At 42.3% G+C, this 23,725-nt stretch overlaps 2 protein-coding genes across 2 annotated transcripts; one reads left to right on the top strand and one right to left on the bottom strand.

Moving 5' to 3' along the window:
* Positions 1 to 671: 671 nt before the first annotated feature.
* PSMA2 (proteasome 20S subunit alpha 2) lies at positions 672 to 6,113 on the bottom strand. The gene is made up of 8 exons (XM_064705016.1): positions 5,906 to 6,113; positions 4,146 to 4,222; positions 3,461 to 3,593; positions 2,961 to 3,083; positions 2,536 to 2,617; positions 1,653 to 1,726; positions 1,149 to 1,206; positions 672 to 1,072 (listed from the first exon to the last, which is right to left on the bottom strand). The coding sequence occupies exons 1-8, from the start codon at positions 5,944 to 5,946 to the stop codon at positions 956 to 958; spliced, it is 705 nt and encodes a 234-aa protein (XP_064561086.1). The 5' UTR covers positions 5,947 to 6,113; the 3' UTR covers positions 672 to 955.
* Positions 6,047 to 8,612, top strand: MRPL32 (mitochondrial ribosomal protein L32). The gene is made up of 3 exons (XM_064705017.1): positions 6,047 to 6,421; positions 7,295 to 7,464; positions 7,992 to 8,612. The coding sequence occupies exons 1-3, from the start codon at positions 6,298 to 6,300 to the stop codon at positions 8,244 to 8,246; spliced, it is 549 nt and encodes a 182-aa protein (XP_064561087.1). The 5' UTR covers positions 6,047 to 6,297; the 3' UTR covers positions 8,247 to 8,612.
* The last annotated feature ends 15,113 nt before the right edge of the window (positions 8,613 to 23,725 follow it).

The raw sequence follows: 23,725 nt of genomic DNA, 5'->3' as shown, positions 1-23,725 counted from the left end.
TGTAGGTTTTTATCACTTGAATGAATGACTCTACACATGTAACAAATGTATTGATATAGCCACACAATATCTGTAAAAGTTATGGTGCACAAATTAAATGCTCCCTTCATTACATCTTTAGAATTATCTTGCAAGTTGGAAAACACTTTAGCACAATTCAAGGGATAAAGTAATTACATTACATACTCTCATTCTGTTTTGTAAATCCCATTGATTTTTATTGATAGTGATAAATGCATTTAGTTTTCAGTAAGAGTTACTGTTTCTACTTTTCCTAACAATATTTCAAGGCTGTAAAGGTGCAATTTCAAGGGCCAAGAAAATAACTCAAGTAAAACAAGTTCTTAGGACACAAAGACCAGGATGGTCAAAAGCAGAGTGGCTCAATCAGATCACAGTACACACCTGAAATGGAAGCCTTTCCTGCCCCTTTGTCAAAGTACATGATCTTGTGCATCCCATAAAACTATTTCTGGAGGTTAATTAACATTTAAACAATATTCCTAACTGAAAAAATTATCCTATCACTCAATATTTAAATTTTTTAAAAGAAGGCTGAACATAAGTTCACCATGGCTGTATATAAAAAACTGTTTCCTCAGCAATAAGGATACTGAAATCTAAGTTTTATGTAGGTAAACAGGCTAGGATTGAAAAGACACACAGACACCTTCCCCCAAAACAATGGCCTCTGATTTTATTCTTTAGCCTTTTTCAAGCTGTCACTATAACTTTACATTTTGTACAGTATTTTGTGTATCAAGGGAAAGAATTATCTTTAACAAGATTCCATGTATTACAATATCAAGGACCGTTGTATTTGCATCCATGATGTTTAAAAAATCTCTCAGACAAACCATGTAGAAATAAGTATGCAAAAACTGCAAAGAAAAACATTTAAGTAGCCAAAATTAAAAAGACCTTTGTGTGAACCACAGTCTAGCTCGGGTTTCTACTAGGCTATTGCAGCCAAGTAGTCCTTAACCTCAGTTGGAGTGAGCCTCCTAAAACCAGCTTCATTACAGATGCCAACTTCAATGTTGTCTTCTGTCATTTGCCCTTCAAAGCTCTCCTGTTAAAAAAAGTACAGTTCAGTGAAACATGTCAGTGAAGATATAAGAAACTTCTTTCTTAAATGCTTTGCTCACCTTTAGTGTTAAGATAGCTGTATGAATGGCATCTTCAAGCTCCAAATCTTCATTGTATCTGTAAACAGACATTCATTTATTTCAGCATAGGACAAAAACCTTAACAAATTTTAATAATCCTGGAGTCTCTAAAATCCCCAAAACTACTAAAATCTGTTTCTGATACAAGTATTATTTGTAAGCATAGGGGCATTAATAGTCAGTTATAATTTTTTTTAAGAAAATCCCTACTTTCCCTACTGACACTGTATAAAACATTGTTGCAAATATGCTGAATATAATGTCTACTGCACTCAAGTAACTCTACATAAACACAAAAGTTGGAGTTTAAATAAATCAAACTTCCTGCGCACTTGTAAACAAGTATACTGGAAGCACCACACCTAAAGTATTTTAAAACTTTGTTCTTACAATTTAAAAAGTGTACATTTTTTAAATCTGGCTGTTTTATATGGAACCTGAACAAAACACAGTATCTTTTCAGAGAAGTATCAAATACATTACCTTTTCTCAAGAAATGTTTTCCCATTGACGTAGTTTTTTCCCATTGCTGTTGCTTTCCAGGCAAAATAAGCTCCCTGTAAAAGCAATAATCTATTGATTGAATTGTTCTGTGTAACTTAGTGAAAGACTGTGTATTCAGTTACTTGGTAAAAAAGTACAGCAGCAAAACACTGAGTGTTCTGAGACTACAGGAGAGAATTTGGATCATACTGAGATTAATTTTATATGGGAACATATGCTGTGAAACTGTACAAGATGTGTATTGCACCCCACCTATTTTCATCCTCTCGCTACTTTGAAAGATGTATTTAGTAAGTCATTAGCATAGTTTGGATTTGGGATGCAGAAATAGTTCATTTGCCTTTGAGAAAGTGTTTTCATTTTTTTCATCTGAAGCACTGCACCTCATACATGCATCAAAGGGTAGTTTTTCTGAAGTGCACTGCAAACTCAGCAAATAAACTCATTTAAATTGACCACTGTCATTAAATACCACAGCATGTGCATTACATCTCAGAGTGCTACAGGTTTTGGCTTAAATTCCATCCAGTTTGGAACAGTATAAAGAGTCAATTTATTTTTTCCTAGTAGCTGTTACAGAACACAATTTTTGCTGGCACTATCAACTAGGTGAGAAGGTATGAAAAGGGATGACCTCCCTGAGAAACAGCTGCCATCCCTCAAAGCAGTACAGGAACATGGAAGCACAGAATGATGCAGGCTTGCTCCAAGCACCTACTGAAATGACCCATTTTGACTTCTGACGTTATCTTTCACTCTAGCTCTGTATTATTATTCTCATCACAGAAAGTATTTAATGAGCACATGCAAAGTTTCACATGTTTTATCAGAGCAGCAGAAGTTACAAGTGTAAGATACTTACAGATGGATCCGACTGAAATAAATACGGCCGCCCCTCATTCCAGCCACATATTAGCAGCGATACACCAAAGGGACGAACACCACTACAGGCAAACAAAACAGAATGAATTATCCAGTGAAAGTCAAAGGTGACCCATTATTTTGGATGTGTTTATCTTCTCCCCAGACCAGGGCTGTAATGAGGATGACTTAACCAAGAGAATAAAACCAGAAGTGTCCTGCCTTGGCTGACATGTTTTTGCGCAAGATATGGAGACCCATTCTTGCCCACTGCCAGTCAGCGCTCCTCCTACTGGCACACTTTCTGTGCACATTCTCCACTGAAAAACTGCCTCTTCCACAAAACCCCCAATCAGTGGGTAGCTGTTACTCATTCCATTTAAACACCACAATCTTTCCAAGCAGCTCTGCAATCCCAGCACGTACCCAGACTGCGTGTACTCCTGCATCACAGAGGCAATTCTCTGTACGAGCTGAGCTGTTGGAATGGGCTCATGATAAACCAAGTAATACTGCTGGGCCAGCTTCCGAGCTCTGTGCACAAGTACTCTGAAAACAAAGACAAAAGTACTATGTCAAAAAAATTCCAACTAGAACTGAAAAACTCATAATAATAAATATCTATTCAGGAGTTGTACATCTGGCATAACATCAATGTAAGAACACAAGACCGTGCTGAGTTATTTTATCAACCAAGCAGTTGCTGAAATATTTAAAGCAAGGTTGAATTACACTGCTTTTATTCTTTAGATACAAAGTTATTTGACAAGTTAATGAATACATTCAGAAAAAATTCAAGTGAATGTCATTCACAGTGCCATATAGTATTATGACATACACTTAGAAAGAAACAGCTAATTGCTACCTATTACTTAAACTGGTATGAATATGCATCTAAATGGTGATCAAACAGAATGTTTTAGTACCTGTAATCTGGACCCATACCACTGTACACTAAACCTATATGTTTGGTAATTGGTTCTACTTTGTGGACGCTCCTTTCATCATACAGAATGGATTTCTGCTTCTTCTCAGTTGCCAACACCACTCCATTTGCAGCTGGAAAAGAAAAAAAAAATCATTTAAAAATTAAACTAAAATTAGCAGTCAAAACACAGGATGAGCTTAATAAAACTGTAAAAACTTTTCTTCTTCTCTTTTTAAAAGCCATTCAAGCTTACAATCAGGTTAAAGAGAGATACTTCGATGAATACACCCAACACATTGTTTCTTTTTTTAAACAGCCAGGCAGCTCCCATAATCCCATTCTAAAGATGCTGTATAACATTAATAATTGACCAATCTAGCTATCTTTTTTTTGTGTGTGTTAATTCTATATATAAGGACAGGAACACTCAAAAACCAAACATCTACTTCTACCAGCTGAATGTCTCCAAAATCACCCCAAAAAAAAGAACCCCAGGAACCATAAAACGTATTAAAACATGTGAATGTCCACAGAAAGAGTGACAAAATATGTAACAGAAAGAAAGACAACGAAGGATCCAATACATGATACAATACAAAAGACCCAGTACATGATCCAAACTAGTTTAGTCCGCCCAAAAAAATAGACAAAATCCCAATTCCATCAGTATTTTCAGGACATACCTTTAATCCCAACTGATGGAGCTCCTGCAGCTACTGCAGCCAAAGCATATTCAATCTGAACAAGCTTCCCAGAAGGACTAGAAAGGAAGATACAAAATAAAGTTTTCCACTAATTGGGAAAAATCTGCAGGGTGTGTCATGACATTCTATTGAAATTACATTGTATGTGTGATTTCCAAAAGCTTTCAAGGCACTGATGTTCACTGCTGAAAAGAACCAGCAAAACACAGCTCTGCTTTTTGACTGACAAACACACAAGGTCAATGGCACAAAACAGCAACAACTCCCATTCTATCCCCAGGTATTCCCACATTGTGTTTCAATGATCCACACTATTCTGGTAACTGAGGCAGAATCATCAGAATGGAGCTGCAGGTGTCAAGCAAAATGAGTTACAAAGTAGCTTATTCAGAAGGAGAGGGGTCCATTCCCTATCCCCAGTAGAAAGGACACCAGAGGCAGCACTCACTGGACAAGTGATTTTGCAGGTGGATCTGTTCTCTACTCCAGGCTGTATTTCAGACCCTGCTGCTTTAATAGTTGCAGAAGTAAAACAGGATATTATGTAACTCAGTGCTTAGATGAAGAAAACAAAGCAAGGAATAATCAATCAGTGTAGACACTGAGGAAACACGGTGACAAAGTAGTAATTCTGGCTTTTCCACTACAAACTATAAAAAATCAGAACGATCATTCCAAGCACATAGTGCTTCTGTAAAACACAAAAGGTTTGTGACTCCCTTAGGAAATCATTTCTGAAAGCTAATAAAGAATTCAATCTACTTGAGCAGAACAAGCATCCATGCTCCCATCCATGAAGAACATTCGTTTCATCATTTTAGGTTACAAACTGCTTCATTTGCTCAACTGCACCAAGCCTTTAGCAATCCCTTTTGCAATTACACAGCGTGACTCTCTGCTGAGATTAAGGGGACACTTCCCCATGAGCAGCATAAAGGTTCTTGTGATCAGTTTTTCTTTTTTCTATATGCAACATAGGTCTGAATAACTTAATAGCTTAAAAAAATGAATGGAAGGTAATCTCCTTTATTCTGAATTAATCTTCAGTCTAGGTATTAGAGCAATACCCCAACAGACACCACTCCATAGCATATTCACTCTGTGCATGCCATCATTCCACGTTCAGGCTGTGCACAACACCAAGTGCAAGGAGAGCAGCCACTGCCAAGCGTAGCAGAAGGAACACAAACTATTTTAAAACTCATCTGCTTCACTCATTCCCACATCTGAAGCAAGCTCTCAGGACACCACAGCTCAGCTGTCATCAGGCATTTCCAATTAGCTCAGAATCACAGTTATTCCCCAGTCTACACTGTGTGTGTGGTGCCCCGAGTTTGCTAAGCCGAGCACTCGCTGTAAGGCAGCGCCAGTGTCCGGACAGACCTTACAGCAGCTCTGTCTCACAGCAACGCGGAGACACAAGCGGCGCCCGCACCGGGCCCCGAGGCCAGCGACAGATCCCAGGAGCCTCCCTGCCGCCCTTGAGGAGGGCTCTGGGGAGCTGCGTGTCCCCTCGGGCGCCTGACCCCGCCGCTCTCCCCACGCCCGGCACTCCGGTCCAGATGGAGCCCCCGCTGCCCCCCAGCGCTCGCAGGCCCGATGACTCTGCAAAGCGCCCCCTCGGTCCTGCCTCGCCGCCGCCAGCACGCCGCTCCGCTCAGGCTGAGCGCCGTTCTCCCGCTGGCCCGGCAGCCCGCCCACCTCTGCCCACGAGCCCACAGCCGTCCCTGCCCCGGCACCTGAAGGTGGTGAGGGAGAAGCTGTAGCCGCGCTCCGCCATTTTGGCACCAGCCCCTGCGCTCCCCGCGCCGGCTCCTTGGCGCAGGCGCGGACGCCGCTCCCGCTCCCAGCGCTAAGGCACACCGAGCGCGCTGATTGGCGGCCTGGTGGCCTCTGCCCGAGCGTGCTGGGATGCGGTTGGCGGCGAGGCGCGCCATGAGGCATGCTGGGAGTTTGAGTCCTCCCTCCGCCCTACACCGCCCCGCCCTCCCGGTAGCGAGAGCAGTGCTGGGACTTGGAGTCTTGGTCCTGTCTCCCTGCACTGTCGTGACCGGCTGAGGGCACTCGGTTTCCCAGAAGGCTCAGGAACAGGGTCGCCTCCCCCGCGGGCTCGGCGGGGCCGTCTGGGGTTATGGCGGTGCTGGTCCTGGTCCGCTCTCCCTTGCCGCGGCTTCGCGCTCTGCTGCAGCGCTGCTGGGGGCGGCTGGAGCGCGGCCTCTGGCCGGGAATCTTCGGGGGCCATAGCCCGCCCTGGGGTAGGTTCCGGGCTCTTCTCCGCCCAGCTGGACGCGTTCCTGTGTCACCTGCTTTGGGAAGGGCTTGGAGTACATGATCTCAGAGGTCCCTTCCAAGTCCATCGATTCTGTGATTTTGTGAGAGGGCGATGTCGGGGCTGAGGGACTCGTTTTTCTCTGAAGGGCGGAGGGCGCTGGGGTCAGTGAGGGAGCGGGGCAGGGGCGCCGCTCTGGCCTTGCTTCGGGGGTGACGGCAGCATCCTTGTCGTTTCCTCGACCGCACGTAAATGGGGCTTGGCTGTGAGGAATTTCTTTCTCACAGAATCACAGATTATGCTAAGCTGGAAGGGGCACACAAGGATCATCAAGTCTAACTCAGCCCTGCACAGGACATCCCCAAGAGTCACACCGTGTCCCTGAGAGCGTTTTCCAAACGCTTCCTGAACTCTGTCAGGCTTGGAGCTGTGACCACTTCCCTGGGGAGCCTGCTCCAGTGCCCAGACAGCCTCTGGGGGAAGAACTTTTTCCTAATGGCGGACCCAAACCTCCCTTGACTCAGCTTCATGCCATGCTCTTGAATCCTGCCACCACAGAGAAGAGATCAGTGCCTGCCCCTCTCCTTCCCCTCATGAGGAGGTTGTAGAATGTGATGAGGTCTCCCCTCAATCTCCTCCAGGCTGGACAGATGAAATAGCCTCAGCTGCTTCTTGTGTGGCTTCCCCTCCAGGCCCTTCACCATCCTTGTGGCCTTCCTTTGAATGCTCGGCTCTGCAGAAGCTTTTTATATGCTTCTGATATTGTGGTGCCCAAAACTGCACACGGTATTCAAGGGGAGGCTGCGCCAGTACAGGGCAGAGTGGGACAATCACGCCCCTCTTTTCCTTTCTCCTGCAGGACCAGCACTCGCTGTGCAAGGTGCGGCCCTTGTTCCACAAGGGATCGGTGATGCTGAGGCGCCCAGCCTGCCGGAGAGCGTGGTGTGGATGGCGGCGCCCAAGCACAGGCGCACCATCGAGGTGAACCGCTGCAGGCGGAGGAACCCCAACAAGCTCATAGAAATAAAGGTGAGCTGCAAAGCCCTTGATTTGGAGAATCATTGCAGAGGGAAGGACTGACTGTAAAAGCTCTTTGGAGTTTGGTTGTAAATCAATAAGCTTAAAAGATACTGTAATCTTTAAAATCCTTTATAAATCCTTTGTAATTCCTTTGTAATTCACCATGTGAAGTAGTCTGAGGTTAAATAAACAGTAACACTTGAGGTGCAAGCCCACAAAATGTGAATTTTGGCTGAACAGATAATGTAAATGGGAAAGGCCTACATTTTCTATGCATCTAATTGAGTCTATTGGTCTTTAGTCTTCCAAACATAATTAAGCATAATGACTTAAATACTGAATTTAGAGGCTGTTCTTAGTTGTAAGCATTTGACATAGCAACACATTACAGAAAAGTTATGTAGAGGAATACATTTTGAAATGGTAGGTGAATTTCTCTAATTTAACATTTTTATTTTGTATATTTTTATTTTGCCCTGTTTCTTTCTTTCTGTTATTCAAATTATGAATTTTCCTGTTTTCCTCTGTCATTTTAGAGGAACATAGATGTTTGTCCTGAATGTGGAAACTTGAAGCAGAAACACGTCCTTTGTGGCTATTGTTACGCAAAGGTCAAAGAAGAAACTCGACTGATCCGGATGGAAATAAAAAAGAAAGAAGGAGGGCCATTTAATGCTCCAACTGTAGAGACTGTTGTCCTTTATGAAGGAGAAAAACCCACAGAAAAAGATGAAGGCAAGCGGATCATTGAAAGAGCCAGGAAGCGTCCATCTTGGTTTGTTCAAAATTGATGCTGTAGAATTAATGGTAGCAAAAGCAGTTGCTGCAGGAAGAGAATTCATGATTTTACAGAATTTTTTTCTCGTTCACTCAGTGTGAACAGCACTCCTCTGAACTTTTGGGAAGCCTGCTTGAATTTTTGTTGTGCCATGTGATTTTCCAGTCAGGCACTGTTTCTCCAGCATGCAGTGGGAAATGCTTCTCAGTGATGATACATCACAGCAGTCAACAGAGACAAATCAGGATCTGCCTTGGATTTGGATATCTGTGTACCATACCCTGAACAATTTGTATGCTAATATCCTATGCTAGTTTTGTAAATAACATCTTCTAAATTCACAGATGTTCAATAAAGTTTGTTAAGCATCCCAGGGAAATTTGCTTTCTGGTTTTGGCTACTGCTCTTTTGGAGGGGGAAAAATGTTTAAAAGTGATATTATTGATCAGAAACAAAGGATATTTGCAAGGAACTATGCAGTTATTTGGTTATTTCCTTTGCGTGGATTTCTCCACAATGTTGCTGTTTGAGATAGTTTGTGATAGTCCTAGGTTTGAGCAGAATAGTGGTTGCCACACAGTATTTGCTTTTTTTTCTGCACTGGACAAAGGTTGAATATTCCTTGCTGTTGTCAGTGTACAAGATAATTCTATCTTAAAGGGATGTGGAAAGCCTGTTTTCCCCTCCCATCAGCATACATTTGAGTAAAAAACCAAATTGAAATGTTATGACTGGAAATCTGTAAATGTGACAGGAGTCAAGGCTGTTTCTTTGCAGCTGTTCAGTAGTCTGGGTGGTCAGTGTGTGCTTGGAAAACCACGAGCAGGCACGGTGCCTTCGGCTGGAGTCCTGGGCAGAGAGGGGGCAGCTCTGCCTCCAGTCTCCACTGGTGCCCTTCAGAGGTGCAGCTGCAGCACCTGCCTGGGTTTTCACTTTGGTTTTAGCCACACAACAGCACCCCTGCTTTAGGGGTTTGAGTCTGTTTTCAGTTTTTGTTGGGGATTTCAGTATACACACAGTACTCTGGTATTGTGGCTTAGCCACCCTTCTAGCTATTTGGCTGCCAAAAAATGCAAACCTGCTCCAACCCTGTCACCGAATCACTAGATGGGAAGAGACCTTCAAGATCATTGAGTCCAGCCCATGCCCTAACACCACCTCAACTAAACCATGTGCCACATCCAGGGATGGTGACTCCACACCTTCCTGGGCAGACAATTCCAGTACCATATCACTCTTCCCATAAAAAACTTTTTCCTAATGTCCCACAAATATTTCCCTTGGCACAGCTTAAGACTGTGTCCTCTTGTTCTGTCAGTTGCTGCCTGGAAAAAGTGACCAACCCCCAGCTGACCCCAGCCACCTTTCAGGAAGTTGTGGAGAGTGATAAGGTCACTCCTGAGTCTCCTTTTCTTCAGGCTAAACACCCCCCTCACTGAGCTCCCTCAGTCATTCCTCACAGGGATTGTGTTCCAAGCCCATCTCCAGCCTCGCTGCCCTCTGGATGTGCTCGAGCATCTCAACATCTTTCCCAACTGAGGGGCCAGAACTGGACACAGAGCTCAAGGTGTGGCCTCACCAGTGCCGAGTGCAGGGGCAGAATGACCTCCCTGTTCCTGCTGGCCACGCTGTTCCTGACACAGGCCAGGATGCCACTGGCCTTCCTGGCCACCAGAGCTCACTGCTGGCTCATGTTCAGCCTGTTGTCACTCAGTATCCCCAGGTCCCTTTCTGCCTGGGCACTGCCCACCCACACCGTCCCCAGCCTATAACACTGCAGGGGGTTATTGTGGCCAAAATGCAGGACTTGGCACTTGGACCTATTAAACTTCATCCCATTGGACTCTGCCCACCCATCCAACCATTCCAGGTCTCTCTGCAGAGCCTTCCTACCCTCCAACAGATCAACACACGATCCCAGCTTAGTGTCATCCACAGATTTACTAATGAAGGACTCAATCCCCTCATCCATGTCATCAATGAAGGTATTGAACAGAACTGTTCCCAGCACAGACCCCTGAGGGACACCACTGGTGGCTGGCCCCAGCTGGATGCAGCACCGTTCACCACCACCCTCTGGGCCCGGCCATTCAGCCGGTTCCTAACCCAGCACCGAGTGCTCCTGTCCAAGCCATGGGCTGCCAGCTTTTCCCGGAGCGTGCTGTGGGAGACAGTGTCAAAGGCCTTGCTGAACTCCAAACTGACAACGCCCACAGCCTTTCCCACATCCTCCAGGTGGGTCACTTGGTTATAAAAGGAGATCGGGTTGGTCAAACACAACCTCCTAAACTCCTGCTGGCTGGGTTTGGGAGGTTGTGTTTGACACCCTGACACCCTGGCCATCCTGTAAGTGCTGTGTGATGACGCTCAGTATAAACTGCTCCATCACCTTACTGGGTACTGAGGTCAGGCTAACTGGCCTGTAATTACCAGGATCCTCCTTCCCACCTTTTTTGTGAATGGGCATCACACTGGCCAGCTTCCAGTCATCTGGAACCTCACCAGTGAGCCAGAACTCTTGGTAAATGATGGAGAGCGGTTTCACAAGCTCACCTGCCAGCTCCCTCCTCACCCTGGGATGGATCCCATCTGATCCCAGAGATTTATGAACATCCAAGCAGCTCAGCAGTTCTCTGACTGCCTCCTTCTGGACAACAGGGGAACCATTCTGCTCCCTGACACCATCTGCCAACCGAGGACAGCTGTCCTGAGGACAAGCCATCTTCCCTCTAAAGACTGGTATTGGAATAAATCACACAGGACTATTTTCTTCATGGTGGAAAAAGCTCATTCTTTATTCACATAACTCATTTTTATACAGTATTACAGACCTCATGTGTGACTCCAATTGGTTAGTAGCTTTCTTGCTAATTACTTTATTGGTTAGTAAAAGGTATTTTACTTGTCCATCAAATTTGTCTACTCTTCACTTGTTTACATATTTTTTTCACTTGTTCTCATGGGATAGATTTAATGTTTATGCAGGTGTTAGTTGTTTTTCACCTAGGAATAGATTGCTATGTTAACAACCTGCTCACATCAGGATTGCTTTCACATGTGAACTTGCAAAGTGGTAGCTTGACAAGGCCAGCCATCCATTTAACAGAGCAGGCCTGATTTTATGAGGCATTTCTTTTATAATTTTTCTACCTTACTGTAACAGACTGAAGCAAAGAAGGCGTTAAGCACTTCTGCCTTCTCCTCATCTGCAGTTACTAAGTTCCCTCCCACATCCAGTAGAGAACAAAGGTTCATCTTGCCTTTCCTTTTGCTGTTAATATATTTGTGAAAACATTTTTATTATCCTTTACAGAACTCGCCAAATAAAGTTCAAACTGAGCTTTGGCCTCTCTAAGTTTTTTTCCTACGTGCCCTAGCAAACCCTTTAAATACTTCCTGATAGACCTTCCAAAGATGATACATCCTCTTTTTATTTCTAAGTTCCTTCAAAACCTCATTGCACATCCAGGCTGGACATTTGCCTTGTCAACTCATCTTTTGTCTCACATGGACAGTCTGTTCCTGTGCTCTCAAGATCTCTGTTTGAAGCACACTTCCCTCTCCTGGACTCCTTTGTTTTTAACAGTTGCTTCCCAAGAACTCTCTGAATAAGTCTCCTAAATAGACCAAAGTCTGCCTACCAGAAGTCCAATGTAAAAGTCTTATTGGTATTCCTCCTCACTTCACCAAATATCAAGAACTCTGTAATTTCATGATCACTCTGCCCCAAGCAGCCTCCAACCACCACATCTCCCACCAGCCTATCTCTATTTGCAAACAGCAGGTCTAACATAGTCCCTGCCCTGGTGGGCCCATTCACCAGCTATGACAAAAAGTTGTCCTCCACTCACTTTAAGAACTTCCTGGACTGCCTCTTTTCTGCTGTATTAAGTTCCCAGCAGATGTCTGGTAGGTTGAAGTCACAAACAAGAATAAGGGCTGGTGATCCTGAAACATTCTCCACTGCTTACAGAATAAGTTGTCCACCTCTTCTTCCGTGTTGGGTGAATGATAACAGTAGGATGTCAGCCTTATTGGCCTTGCCCTTAATTCTTACCCATAGACATTCAACTTCATCGTCATTAGTTTCAATATCTACGGCATCCCTAATATAAAGGGCCACCCCTCCACCTCTTCTCCCTTTCCTGTCTCTTCTAAAGAGCTTGTAGCCATCCAGTGCAGCACTCCAGCCATGTGAGTCATCCCACCATGTTTCTGTGATAGCAATTACATCATAGCTCCAGTGCTGCACCATGGCCTCCAGCTCTTCTTGTTTGTTGGGAATGCTGCGCACATTAGTATACACACACCTCAGCTGGGCTGCTGATATTGCTCCTAACTCAGGCTTACCATCCTTGGGCCTGCTTCCAGAGAGCCCAGCTACATCCCTTTAGCCCTTCAAACTTAGTTTAAAGCCCTCTCAATAAGTTCCACCAGTTCATGAGCTAAAATCCTTCTACCCCTAACAGAGAGATGGAGCCCATCCAGTTCCAGCAGGCCAAGTGCCATAAAGGTTGCCCCATGATCAAAGAACGCAAAATTCTGCTGATGACACCAACCCTTGAGAAACTTTTTGATAATGTGAGCTCTCCTATTCCTTTCATCATTTTCTCTGCCACCAAAGGGACTGCTCCCTTGAGCAGAGTATTACCCGTGTATGGGTTGTCCTTCTATTTCCTTGGCACTTGAGTGTATGTGCTCCTTCATCTCCTGGTTCAGGGAGCTGTGCTAACTTAGAACTGTTTCCTGGCTTTCTACATCATGGTTTTTTTTGGTGGGGATCTCCCTATAGGGATCTTCTGTCAGGGTCAGGAAAGTGGCAGACTGTAGGAATATGAAAGTGGAGGACACAGGACCACACTTTCCACAATAGCCTTCACTTGTAGTTGGCTGAGCTCCTTATGCCTGCCTAAGGAGTGGGCTGGTGTGCGCTGGAATGTTTCACTTTTGCTTTCCTTGCTCTGGATCTCATGCTTTGAAGCATAACTGGTAGTAACAGATGCTAGTGGAGATACTACATTTCCTCCACAAAGTAAGGGCATAATGAAACTGACAGGTATAAATTGATGCCATTCAGTTGACAATATCCAAGCAAACAATGTTGTCTGTTTAACTTGTCCAAACAGGATTTAGTTCAGTCATGTCTATTATTTCCTTGTTCAGAAGTGGAGCCAATAAAAGGTGTCCAGCAGGATGTGGAGTGGAAAGCTAACTTCTGACAGAGCTGCATGGGATGAGACTGACCCATTAGAGGCGAGATTAGCCAAGCAGTGAGGCAGATACATGCCTTTCCCACAGGGCAGTGTATTTTAGAGAGAGGTGAGGGTCTTTTGATTTGTCCACACATAGGACCAATTACACCCTGCCAATTACACTCAGTTACTTTTTAGTTATTAATATTTGACAGTTCTGTAGGAAAAAAGCTGAATAAGCATCACTTTCTCCAAGATCAGGATCAGTGAATCCTTACAGGTAAGAAATCAAGCAAAGTGGCAAGGCACCTGTGTAGATGAGCAAGGAGCTCCTAGCAAAACATAAAGAGAACTAGGAAGTTTATGGAAGCTTGTGAAAAAAGGGCCAGGGTTCTGGGGCACTTAGGAGGGATATAGGAATGTTATCAGAGTACAGAGGAGTGAGATCTGGAAGGCTAAGGTCCATTTGGATTTAAATCTGGCAAGGATATCAAGGACAATAGCAGGAGCTCCCTCCAGTACATCAGTAGCAGCAGGAAGATTTGGGAAAACATGGGCTCACTGCTGGTGGTGACAAAGGATCCAGAGAAGGTGGAGTTATGGAATGTCTCTTTTTGCTTCAGTCTTTATTGCTAAGGCAGCCCTCAGGAGTCTCTGACTCTGTAGGCAAGCAAAAAAGTCTGGAGAAAAGATTTTGTGTTGAGGAGTATCAGATTAACATTTGTGGGTGTCAAGGCAAACTTAACACCCTCAAATTCATGAGACTTGATGGGATGCATCCTCAAATGCTGAGGGTTATTTGTAAAATCAGGGAAAGGTACATGAGAACTTGAATTCAAAAAGAACAAGAAGGGGACAGGATCCAGGAACTACAAGTCAGTTAACCTTAATCCCTGGAAAGGTGATGGAACGGCCTGGTTGTCATCTACAAGTGTGCAGACTGAGAAGAAGGTTATGAGAAGTAGTCAGCATGGATCCACCAAGGTGAAATCATCCTTGGCCAGCCATCCTTGTATGACGGAATGACTGGATGGGAGAATGAGGGAAGAGGAGTGGGTAATGTCTACCTTGACTTCAAGGCTTTGGACACTGCCTTCCACGACACTCCCATCGGTCAGAACTGGCTGAATGGCAGATCCCAGAGTGTTGTGATCATCACCAGAGTCCAGCTGGAGGCCTGCAGCTAGCAGTGTTCCCCAGGGAGTCCAGTCTTGTCCAACAAAGATCATTCAGGGACTGGAGGACAGGCTGAGGGAGCTGGCCCAGTTCAGCCTCAAGAACAGACAACTGTGGGGATCTTACCAATGCACAAATTGCTCCAGGTGAACCTGCTTTAGCAGGAGGTTTGAACTAGATGGTCTCCAGGGGTCCCTTCCAGCCCCAACCATTCTGTGATTCATCTCATAGCCATACAGTTTATGTTGGTTCTGCATTTATGCGATCCAGACAAGAGGAGGTGCCTGGCAATGTTTCTTAGTTGTTTCTGACTAGTGTGAGGGGAAAATCATTTGGTATTCATGGTATCTACAAGAAAAATTAGAACCAACTGATAAATATTGAAGATTTGTATATGTAATTGATGTTGTACCAGTTAATTTTCCATAGAAGAAATTATCTTTAGTGAGAGTCAGAGCAGTCTTCCTTGAATGACTTTTCCTTCAGAAGAAGAGCAAAGCTCATTTTCATAGCTTTGTCGTGTTAACTCTGCCAATGTCAAGCTCCATTACCTTCAAATAAAATTGTAAAAAATAAAAATTCCTCTAAAACGTGTAGCCTGATCTGTTACTTGAAATAAGCCCTGTTTAAATGTAATTTTATAAAAATATAAATCGTGATAGTGCTAATAGAGAAGCACGCTTTTGAAAACAGTGTAAATTAAAATTAACAAGAGGCAAGCTGTTTGTTGCAAATGCTGTGCTTTAGAATCCATTTACAATTAAAAATTTTATGCACCAATAATTTCATTTTGATTCTTTGTGTACCTCCTAGAAGTTAAAATAGACTTTTTTGTCTAAAAATTTCATATTATTAAATACATGTGATATTTGATTACGGTTTTTTTCTTCTATAAGGATTTTATTTAAAAATTAATTTATTTTACATTTTTGAAAGATCCATAAAGATGATGTAATATCCTAAAATACAGAGATGCAGGTTGCTAAACAGTTTTGTGTATGACTAAGGTCTGCAGGCATAGAGGTGATCTCTGGCAGTGATCAATTACGATATCCTTAGAGGCTGATAAAACAAGGTCCTCCCGTTTAGTGAGGAAATGTTAATAAAATGTTTCTGTATAGAAACATCTATTCTGTTGAACATCCTGCGCTGGCATTTGATGTGAAGCCCTCCTTCAAAGCACTAGGTGGCAGAGCAGTGCAGGTTTCGGGCAGGTGCGAACCAAAAGCCCGAACTCTCAAGTGCGATAAGAAACAGATTCCAAGAATTTTGACCTGTGCAAGCAGAACTTCTGCGAAATGACTGAATTTGATAAATACGAAGAAATATACAATGATAGTTATGAAAAAATTAATGTATTATAATTAATTGTTCCAACTAGATCTAATTCAATCTCTATGGAGAACTAATGGCCTGACTTTTGTTTATATTTATGCACTTCTGCTTTTTGCTGGGTGAAGTATTGAAATTGCAGTTTTTCCTGTCATTTTTCCTTAATTACAGATGGCTTTTCATGTTGTTTTCTATGCCTGTAGAAAACAATGCCTATATATTTCTATGCCTGTATATTCAGATAGTTGACATTTTATTTATGCAGCTAGAAAGTCCCAAAAATAATAGGTCTGATGGCATTCCAGTGAATATAAAGGTATAATTTTCTTGAATTCATAGAGCTATAAGGATCTATTTGTAAATAGCAGACAGAAACTGGAGAGAAAAGGAACCAGTGTGGTGTTTAAAAAAAATCAGTTGCTCAGAACAGAATAGAAGATTTTGTGCCCCATCAAAGGCTTGAAACATTTTAGAAGCACAGGAGTGATAAAGGTTCCTGTGTTTTTAGAAACTCTGGATTCATATTTAAATAAGATATTTATAAAATTCCTTCTTTCACATCATGTGACTGCATTGTGTAATTTATGCTGTGAAGGAGGATCAATAAATATGAGATGTTTCCAAATAATTTACCTCACTCTTAACCTGCCAAAGACTTAAGAATGAGGCCAAATGGAAGGAAAATCCATGAAATGAATGCAAAGAAAGTAGACTATGTAGCAGTGATGGATCGAATTTTTGCATACTCTTACGTATATTCCTAGGAGATTCTGTTGAAGTCAGTGGTGTATAATTCAAGGGAGAAATTGGTCCAATGTACTGAAATGTGGGCACATGGATTTATGCAAATATATATATATATATATATATATATATATATGTATTTTTAATGCAGAACACATGCCTGGGAGACTACTGCTGGGCACCAAACATTTGGTTTATGGCTGAAAACTAAAATTGCCTTTGATGAATGCAGTAAATTGAGTCTAATTGGTTGATTTCTTTCAAACATCCTATATTTCAGTTTCAGTTCCTGTATTTTTCTCACTAGTTGAGGACAATACACATACTTAGAAGAAAGTTTAGAGGATTCATTTCATATTTAAAATGCTGGATAAATCTATGAAAAAGAAAACTGAAACTGGAGCAGAAGACCCAAAACAAGGCGTTTGTGGAGGTGTCAACATAAAAAATATGTCAGAGAATTCTCTGGAGTGCCACTGCTGAATCCTGTGATTTTTAATTGTCTTTTTTTTTTTTTTTTAAATAAAGCAAATTTCCTGGTTCTATGTTAGTGGATTGAAAATGAAGCAAAGATTTGGAAAAGCACTCAGCAGAAATCCAACCCTAGCTTACAATTTTCTAGCATGTTCTACCTTTTAAACTAATCCTAAGATTTTGAAAAATTTGGATATACTTATCCAATACACAGGTGTTTGTTTCCTTTGGCTTCATCAAAAGGTGCAGGCTCTTGTCTGACATGTCCTGGTTGTAAGGTAGAACAACACTTTACGTGTCCTAAATCTGGAACCGCCTCACCAAAACGCAAGAGGAATAGGCACCACAAATGCAGCGTGTGCCGTGGTGTAGGAAGGACAGTGAGCCCCTGCTTATGGGGCTGCCAGCTCTTCCATCCATGCCCAAGGTATGCTAAAGCTGTTTCCATCCCCAGCCCCATCCCACAGCTCATCAGCTTGTCCATCAGTGTGCCTTACAGCTCTGCTTTCCATTGTGCTGTAGCTCCAGAGCACATTATGTGACATTCTCTCAGTGGAACTAAGGATTTTGAACAGGCTGTTGGAAAAATATACATTTCATTTTATAATCTGGGATTACTATTAAATACAAAGAATAGGGGTTTTCAAGAGGCTATACTGAATAGCTTAAGGCTCAAAATTGACAGGCCAGTCCTATATGGAAGGTTTGTTCTAAATATAGTGGGTTTGGAAGTTCCTACTCATTCATCTTTTGACAGTTCCTACTCAGTCATAGTCAGATCAAGTAGAGCATCTAAAGTGTTTTGAATAACATCAGGAGTCTGTCCAGTTATAGATATCTTACATAATTCTGTCTCTCTTAAACAGGATGAATGATAACTTGATCTCCAAGAAGCCATTGATTTCCATAGGATTTATTTTAAATGAAATAATAATTCCAAATGATTGAGAAGTAGGCTATAAAACATGAAGCTATTGGTTACAAAGTCAATTAATGAGATCATGAAATCTTCATTTTTAAATTTTTGATTTTAAAAATGGAAGTCAAGGAAATAGAAATTAAGATTCTCTGTTTCCAACACCCTTCATGACATATCACTTGATCCCAAGGGTCCAGGTCTGCCACAGTCCTTTGGATAAGGTCATTTGTGAACAAAGAATGTAATCTTCCAGGAGTTGGGGAGAATGCTCACGTGTTTCAATTTCTCTTGCCCCGGATGAATATTTGTCAGGTATTTCTGTGCAGCACAGAGCAGATCACCATGGAGTTACTCTGGAAAAGGAACAGAGGAAGGGTCAAAGCCCAAGAAGGTCATTGGCAAATATGTTATCCAGCATCTGTGTGTGCAATAGAAGGAGTACACCAGGAGCTGCTGCAAGAAACAACTGAGTAGCTGCAAAGTGCTCCTGTGTGTGGCCCTGCAGAAAGGGGTGCAGAGCAAACCCCAAACCCTCATACATCACTTTGGCAGAAGCAAGTTATGTTGGAAGCTAAGTGGCACGACTACTGTGTGACAGGTGGCAAACTGAAGTGCCAAAGGAACAAGGGAATTCCTCAAAATTGCTCCCTCAGCTGGTGGCAGGAGAAGGAGCTGGAGCTGTTTGCAGATTATCAGCCTGTTGTGTTCTCTGCTATCACAGGTGAGGGAGTAATGACAAATATCACTTGTGGTGACTGTTAATCTGGCCTGGTGTGTGTTCTCATCAAGTAAACTACTTTAAAGATATCATATGTGAAAACATTTCATGGCACACAGGCTCATCCTGGCCTTTATCTAGAGCTCTTCAGATAAACTGGAAATCTGGTTTATTACTAAATCATGCCCCCTTTATTGAATCTTTTTTCCCCTTTTCCCTTTAAAACAGGAGGAAAATAGTAAGATTTTTTTCAGGAAGCTTCCAAGGACCAAACCCAATCACTTCTCATCTGCAGAAACCGTGTCTACACTAAAAGAAATGCCATGCTGTGCAGTAAGGTTATTTATAAAAGTATGACTCAGCTGGACAACAACGGCAGAATCTGTCCCCAGGAATTTTTAATGTATAAATCTAAAAATAAGTGTAATCCTAGAAGTAAAAGTCTTCTTCTCCACAGATTAGACTCTTTTGGTCCAGAAATAAGGTTTATCTGCTATAAAGAAGACATTATATCTAATAAGAAACAGAAAAAAAACCCAACCCACAAACAATACAAGCAATTAAATTGTTAGGGAAAGAAACCTTAAGATCATAAGATCCAGAGAGCATTCACAAGCAAAACCAGCAGTACCAATGAGCAAAGAATTGGTTTAGATCATTTCGCAAAGAAATCTTTTTTTCCTGTGAGACACTTCATACTGAAAAATATGAAGGAAGAAAATTTGCAATAATTTCTTCATTTTTCTTTCTGATCAAAGAGTTGTACTTCATTTTCAAGCCACCAGAGTGTATCTTCCTCATCCTGCTCATTTGGCTGACACAAATTCAACAGGCAACCAATTGAGAATAGTCAGTTTTGATCAAAAGTAATTTAATTCTTTTCAGTTTATTGATGTTATAATAACCCTGACTGCAACGACTGTATCTTCCCAAGAGCACAGACATTGGCTTTGTTAATATGATTTTCAAGAATTCTATCTGTATCAGGAACAGTGCAGTTGAAGCAGGAAAAAAAAATATTCCCTAACCTTTGACAGACCTTACAGTTACATTTGGGTCTCACAAATATGAAGGAGAATCTAAGACTTGAAGGAAGATTCTGTTCTTTCCAAAGATTAGGCTGAAATGAAAAAGTGATGACCAGGGCTAATGTTCCTCTGAGTTTTCCTGTGGAGGTAAAAAACATAAGATGAAAGCTCCTTGCTGAATTCAAAGCTGTAGACAGCATTTTTAGACAGGCTGAATTTTGTGCATTCTATATTTGTATCCCCAGAGAATTTCTCTTACACATTCACTGTTAATCATAACTACAAGTAGTTCTCCATAAAAGAGCAGGGAGCAGAAAAAGCTGTGAGAAAAATGTGAATTACAAGGCCCCTACTTCAAGAGTGAAATCCATAGTTACCTTTGTCAAGTAATAGGGATCTAAATTTCATCACTCCCTTAAGGTTCAGAGGAGTAGTTGTGGTAAATAATAACAACTATCTGACCTTCTTAGGTTCTGAGGAGGCAGGGGGGAGCAGAGGCAACAACTGTGGGGCTTATTGCTGCTGCAAGAACTGCCTTCTATTGTCTTCCATGGCCTCTTCATGCTCTGCTTTCCCAGACTCCATCCATGAGGCAATTCTTACTGCAATGCTTCAATATTTAGACATTTGTATTGTAATTTTGCCACGGTGGACTCACCTCTGCTGCCTACTCCCCTGCCAAAATACACGTATCTTTGGCATGTCTTGTGATTTCCCAACCTAATCACTTATTTTCCCCATTTGAAATGTTAAGAAAATGCTAGCTGTTCAGCACCTTTCTTAAAAGAAGGTCTTACATTTTATTCTGATTTTATAGTGATTTTCCTAGTGTCCTCCTTCTATTTCCTGTGAATGGCCTTAGAGCTAATTCTGCCTTTGGTAAACTATTGATCTAAGCAGTGTGCATAGAGAAAAGCATGGTTCCATATTTCCAACCAGCTACTGCTGGTTTCTGCAGTAGTGCCTCTGGATTTTGCAAAAAATGAATTTGTGCAGGGCAGCAAAAAAGCACTCTTCTCAGACTTCCTCCTTTTTTTTTGTTTGAAATCCTGGACTGGCACAATTCCTGTCTCTTCCTCAGGCATTTTCCAGCAAAGCAAAACCCTGAGCCAAAGCTCCAGAACTGGTCAACAACTTGGTGCAAACTACTTTCAGCATTCAGTCCCTGAGACAGTCAATAAACATGGAGGACTCCCTGTACCTTGTGGACTTCTTTCTAGTTTGCATTTTCCTGCGAAGAAAAGGACATTGTGCTTCAGTGACATTCAGCCCCCACAAAAGGCAGCTTTGTGTCTGCCCAGCTCCAGTGGCAGCAATACATAACACTGAGCCTGTGCTGAGAAGGAGCCTTCATTTGCTTACCCAGAGATGTGTTTCCATTTTTTTTTTTCTATTTCTGATCAGCTTGAAAGATGCTGGCAACACGTAGAAGAAGAGGTCTGATGCATCACTCATTATGCTGAGACTAACATGGCTTTATATCTTGTTTTGGGTACAGAGGAAGACCCGAGGCCATGGGCATTATCAGAAAAGCAGCACTTTGGAAATGTGTATGGAGGGAAAAGGGGGCTGAACAGCAGGAGAGCACTCAGTGCTGGTGCTCTATAGGGAAAGCAGAGATCTCATCATAAGCGCCAAGACTGTATTGTGAGCACATTAATCTCATAGGTCATGCAAAGACAGTGTGGATTGTTACTTATGGACCACCACCACCAATTAGGGATTTTATATCCTGTAGTGACCATCACAGTTTTGATTCCCTTCCCAGGGAGTGTATCTGGCTGCTATACCATTAGATCAATTTCTGCTGTTTTTTTCTTGAAGCCAGCAGAAAGCCATGTTTTGTAATTAATTAATTTTTAATATTGTATCTGTGTATGAGAAGTGCTTTAATTAGCCCATTTTCTTGAGGGGTAAGGTTTTTTTCCTGCTACTTATTCACACATGTTCCATATATTCTTCCAAGTAGCAGAAAATTTCTTAATATTTTAAGAACTGTTATTGGCTAAACAAGTTCTCCAACAGAGAAATTAATTACTTCATTGCCTTACTCAGAAATTCTTTTCAAGTGGATGACCTCGTCACAAGTTAATAACTAGAAATGTGGATCACTATGGGAAGCATATATGCAAATTTAGCAATTGAAATAAAGCTGCCATAAGGATAGTTAATTATGTCATTAAAAAGTGCTACTTTCTCTCCGCCATTTCACGTATAATCACAAATTCATTCTCCCTCTTGCTTTCCACATTCCTTTGTCTCAGTGAAGCTATCCAGTTTTTTTTACTATAGCCACATCTGTCACCCATCTGTTATATCACAGAATGGTTTGGGTTGGGAGGGACCTTAAAGATCATCTAGATCCAGCCCCCACGCCATGGGCAGGGACACCTTCTTCCCATATTTTCTTCCAAAGATTGTGGAGGTTGGAGTAGACGATCTCCAGAGGTCACTTCCAACCCTAACAAGTCATTGTTAGCTACTGTACAAAACCCTTATCTTCGCCCCCACTGCAGTCTGAGATAACTTATGTTCTTCCCTATCTCCTGAAAACAAGTATTTCCTTCTTCTGACGTCTTGCTTTGAAATGTGTTTGGGACCTGGTATTTCCACTCAGTTTACTGGGGGAAGCCACACAAAAGCTTTGTTCAGGAAAGGTGATGCAAAGAGTTCTTCAGGAAGAAAAACAAAAAGAGAGAGAAGGAAGCAGGGAGGGAAGAAGGCAGATCCTGTGTGCTTGGAGATGTGAGATTAGGCTCGGATGGAGAAGAGCTCCAGGACTCACTCTCCCAGATGTGTTTGCGCAGCTGCAGCTGCATTCCTGGAGTGCTCCACCTCACATGCTCTGTTGTGGGGTTTTCCACTCTGCCAATTAATAATTCAGCTGGGAAGACTGAGCAAACACTGACTGAATTATTGAAGGTGTAATTAAACTGGCAGTAGCTGAGGGGAGCACGTGAACATTTTCTTAGCAAAAATAAAGGGTTTCCAATGAAACAAAATGTCACAGGTAAATTCAGTAACTACCCTGAACCTTCTCCCCCTTCCCCTGTTAAACAGCTGAGGCAGGAGCTGTGAATGTTGGTAGTGAGTATTCAGGAAAACCACCCAGCTGCTTGGAAGGTGGCCAACTTCTGACACTGCAGGGAGAAATGAGCTCTCATCTTCCACTTCTTTATCTCCTGTAGCAGCAGTGGAGAGCTCCTGTTTAAAGGCAAGGTCACACCCCTACATACAGGTCTGGGTAAATACAGAGCTATTGCATGGAAAAAATTAGCAGCCTCTGCACTGCAAAGATTAACACAGGCTGTGAAACTCCTTCCTGGTTGCCTGGAGTTCATCTGAGGTACAGATAAGGAGCTCACAATTTTGTCCTATGTGTAGCAGAGCTCTTTAGGGTTGTGACAAAGATTTAACTCGGTAAAATTAAACCAGATAAGGAAGCAAAGGCTATTTTAGGTGGGCTTCCTTTTTGAAAGACTTTGGCTGATCATGGCTGTCTTGCTTTAACCTAAGAAGGTATAATCCAGCTGTGGGAATCAGGTTTGACAGAATTTTATTTAGCCTATGAAATGCTTGCATTAATTCTGGGATTTAATCATTCCACAGCTGAGAGCTGTGGTTGTGACGAAGTTGTGATGGATGTCTCTATCAAGTTATTCCAGCTCTTATGGGACAAAATCTGAAACTAAAAAAATGCATCTATTTCTTCTTTACCTCCTTACCTTTGAGTTTATGATTATAGTTAATGCATGATGCCATTTCCCAGGAAATATTTTTTTCCCTCCCGCTTCAAATTTTTCTGCTTAGCTGGTTTCAGTTGGATCTTTTTGGGGTTGCTATCCTTTTTCCTCTGGAGAAGAAGAAAGGTTGTATTAATAAGGTAGAGTCGGTATAACCTTCCCTTCA

The sequence above is a fragment of the Zonotrichia leucophrys genome, chromosome 2 (genome assembly GCF_028769735.1).
Source record: "Zonotrichia leucophrys gambelii isolate GWCS_2022_RI chromosome 2, RI_Zleu_2.0, whole genome shotgun sequence".
Classification (NCBI taxonomy): domain Eukaryota; kingdom Metazoa; phylum Chordata; class Aves; order Passeriformes; family Passerellidae; genus Zonotrichia; species Zonotrichia leucophrys.
The sequence above is the reverse complement of the archived record's forward strand: the minus strand, read 5'-3'. Positions and strand labels throughout refer to the sequence as shown.

What these genes read in the sequence shown, in the direction of transcription:
- MRPL32 (XM_064705017.1), top strand. Translation starts at nt 6,298, where the DNA reads ATGGCGGTGCTGGTCCTGGTCCGCTCTCCCTTGCCGCGGCTTCGCGCT. An exon ending in GGGCCATAGCCCGCCCTGGG is followed by an intron (nt 6,422 to 7,294) that starts GTAGGTTCCGGG and finishes TTTCTCCTGCAG; the next exon opens with GACCAGCACTCGCTGTGCAA. An exon ending in ACAAGCTCATAGAAATAAAG is followed by an intron (nt 7,465 to 7,991) that starts GTGAGCTGCAAA and finishes CTGTCATTTTAG; the next exon opens with AGGAACATAGATGTTTGTCC.
- PSMA2 (XM_064705016.1), bottom strand. Translation starts at nt 5,946, where the DNA reads ATGGCGGAGCGCGGCTACAGCTTCTCCCTCACCACCTTCAG. An exon ending in TTCTCCCTCACCACCTTCAG is followed by an intron (nt 4,223 to 5,905) that starts GTGCCGGGGCAG and finishes CTTCCTTTCTAG; the next exon opens with TCCTTCTGGGAAGCTTGTTC. An exon ending in GGTATGGGTCCAGATTACAG is followed by an intron (nt 3,084 to 3,460) that starts GTACTAAAACAT and finishes CTTTGTTTTCAG; the next exon opens with AGTACTTGTGCACAGAGCTC.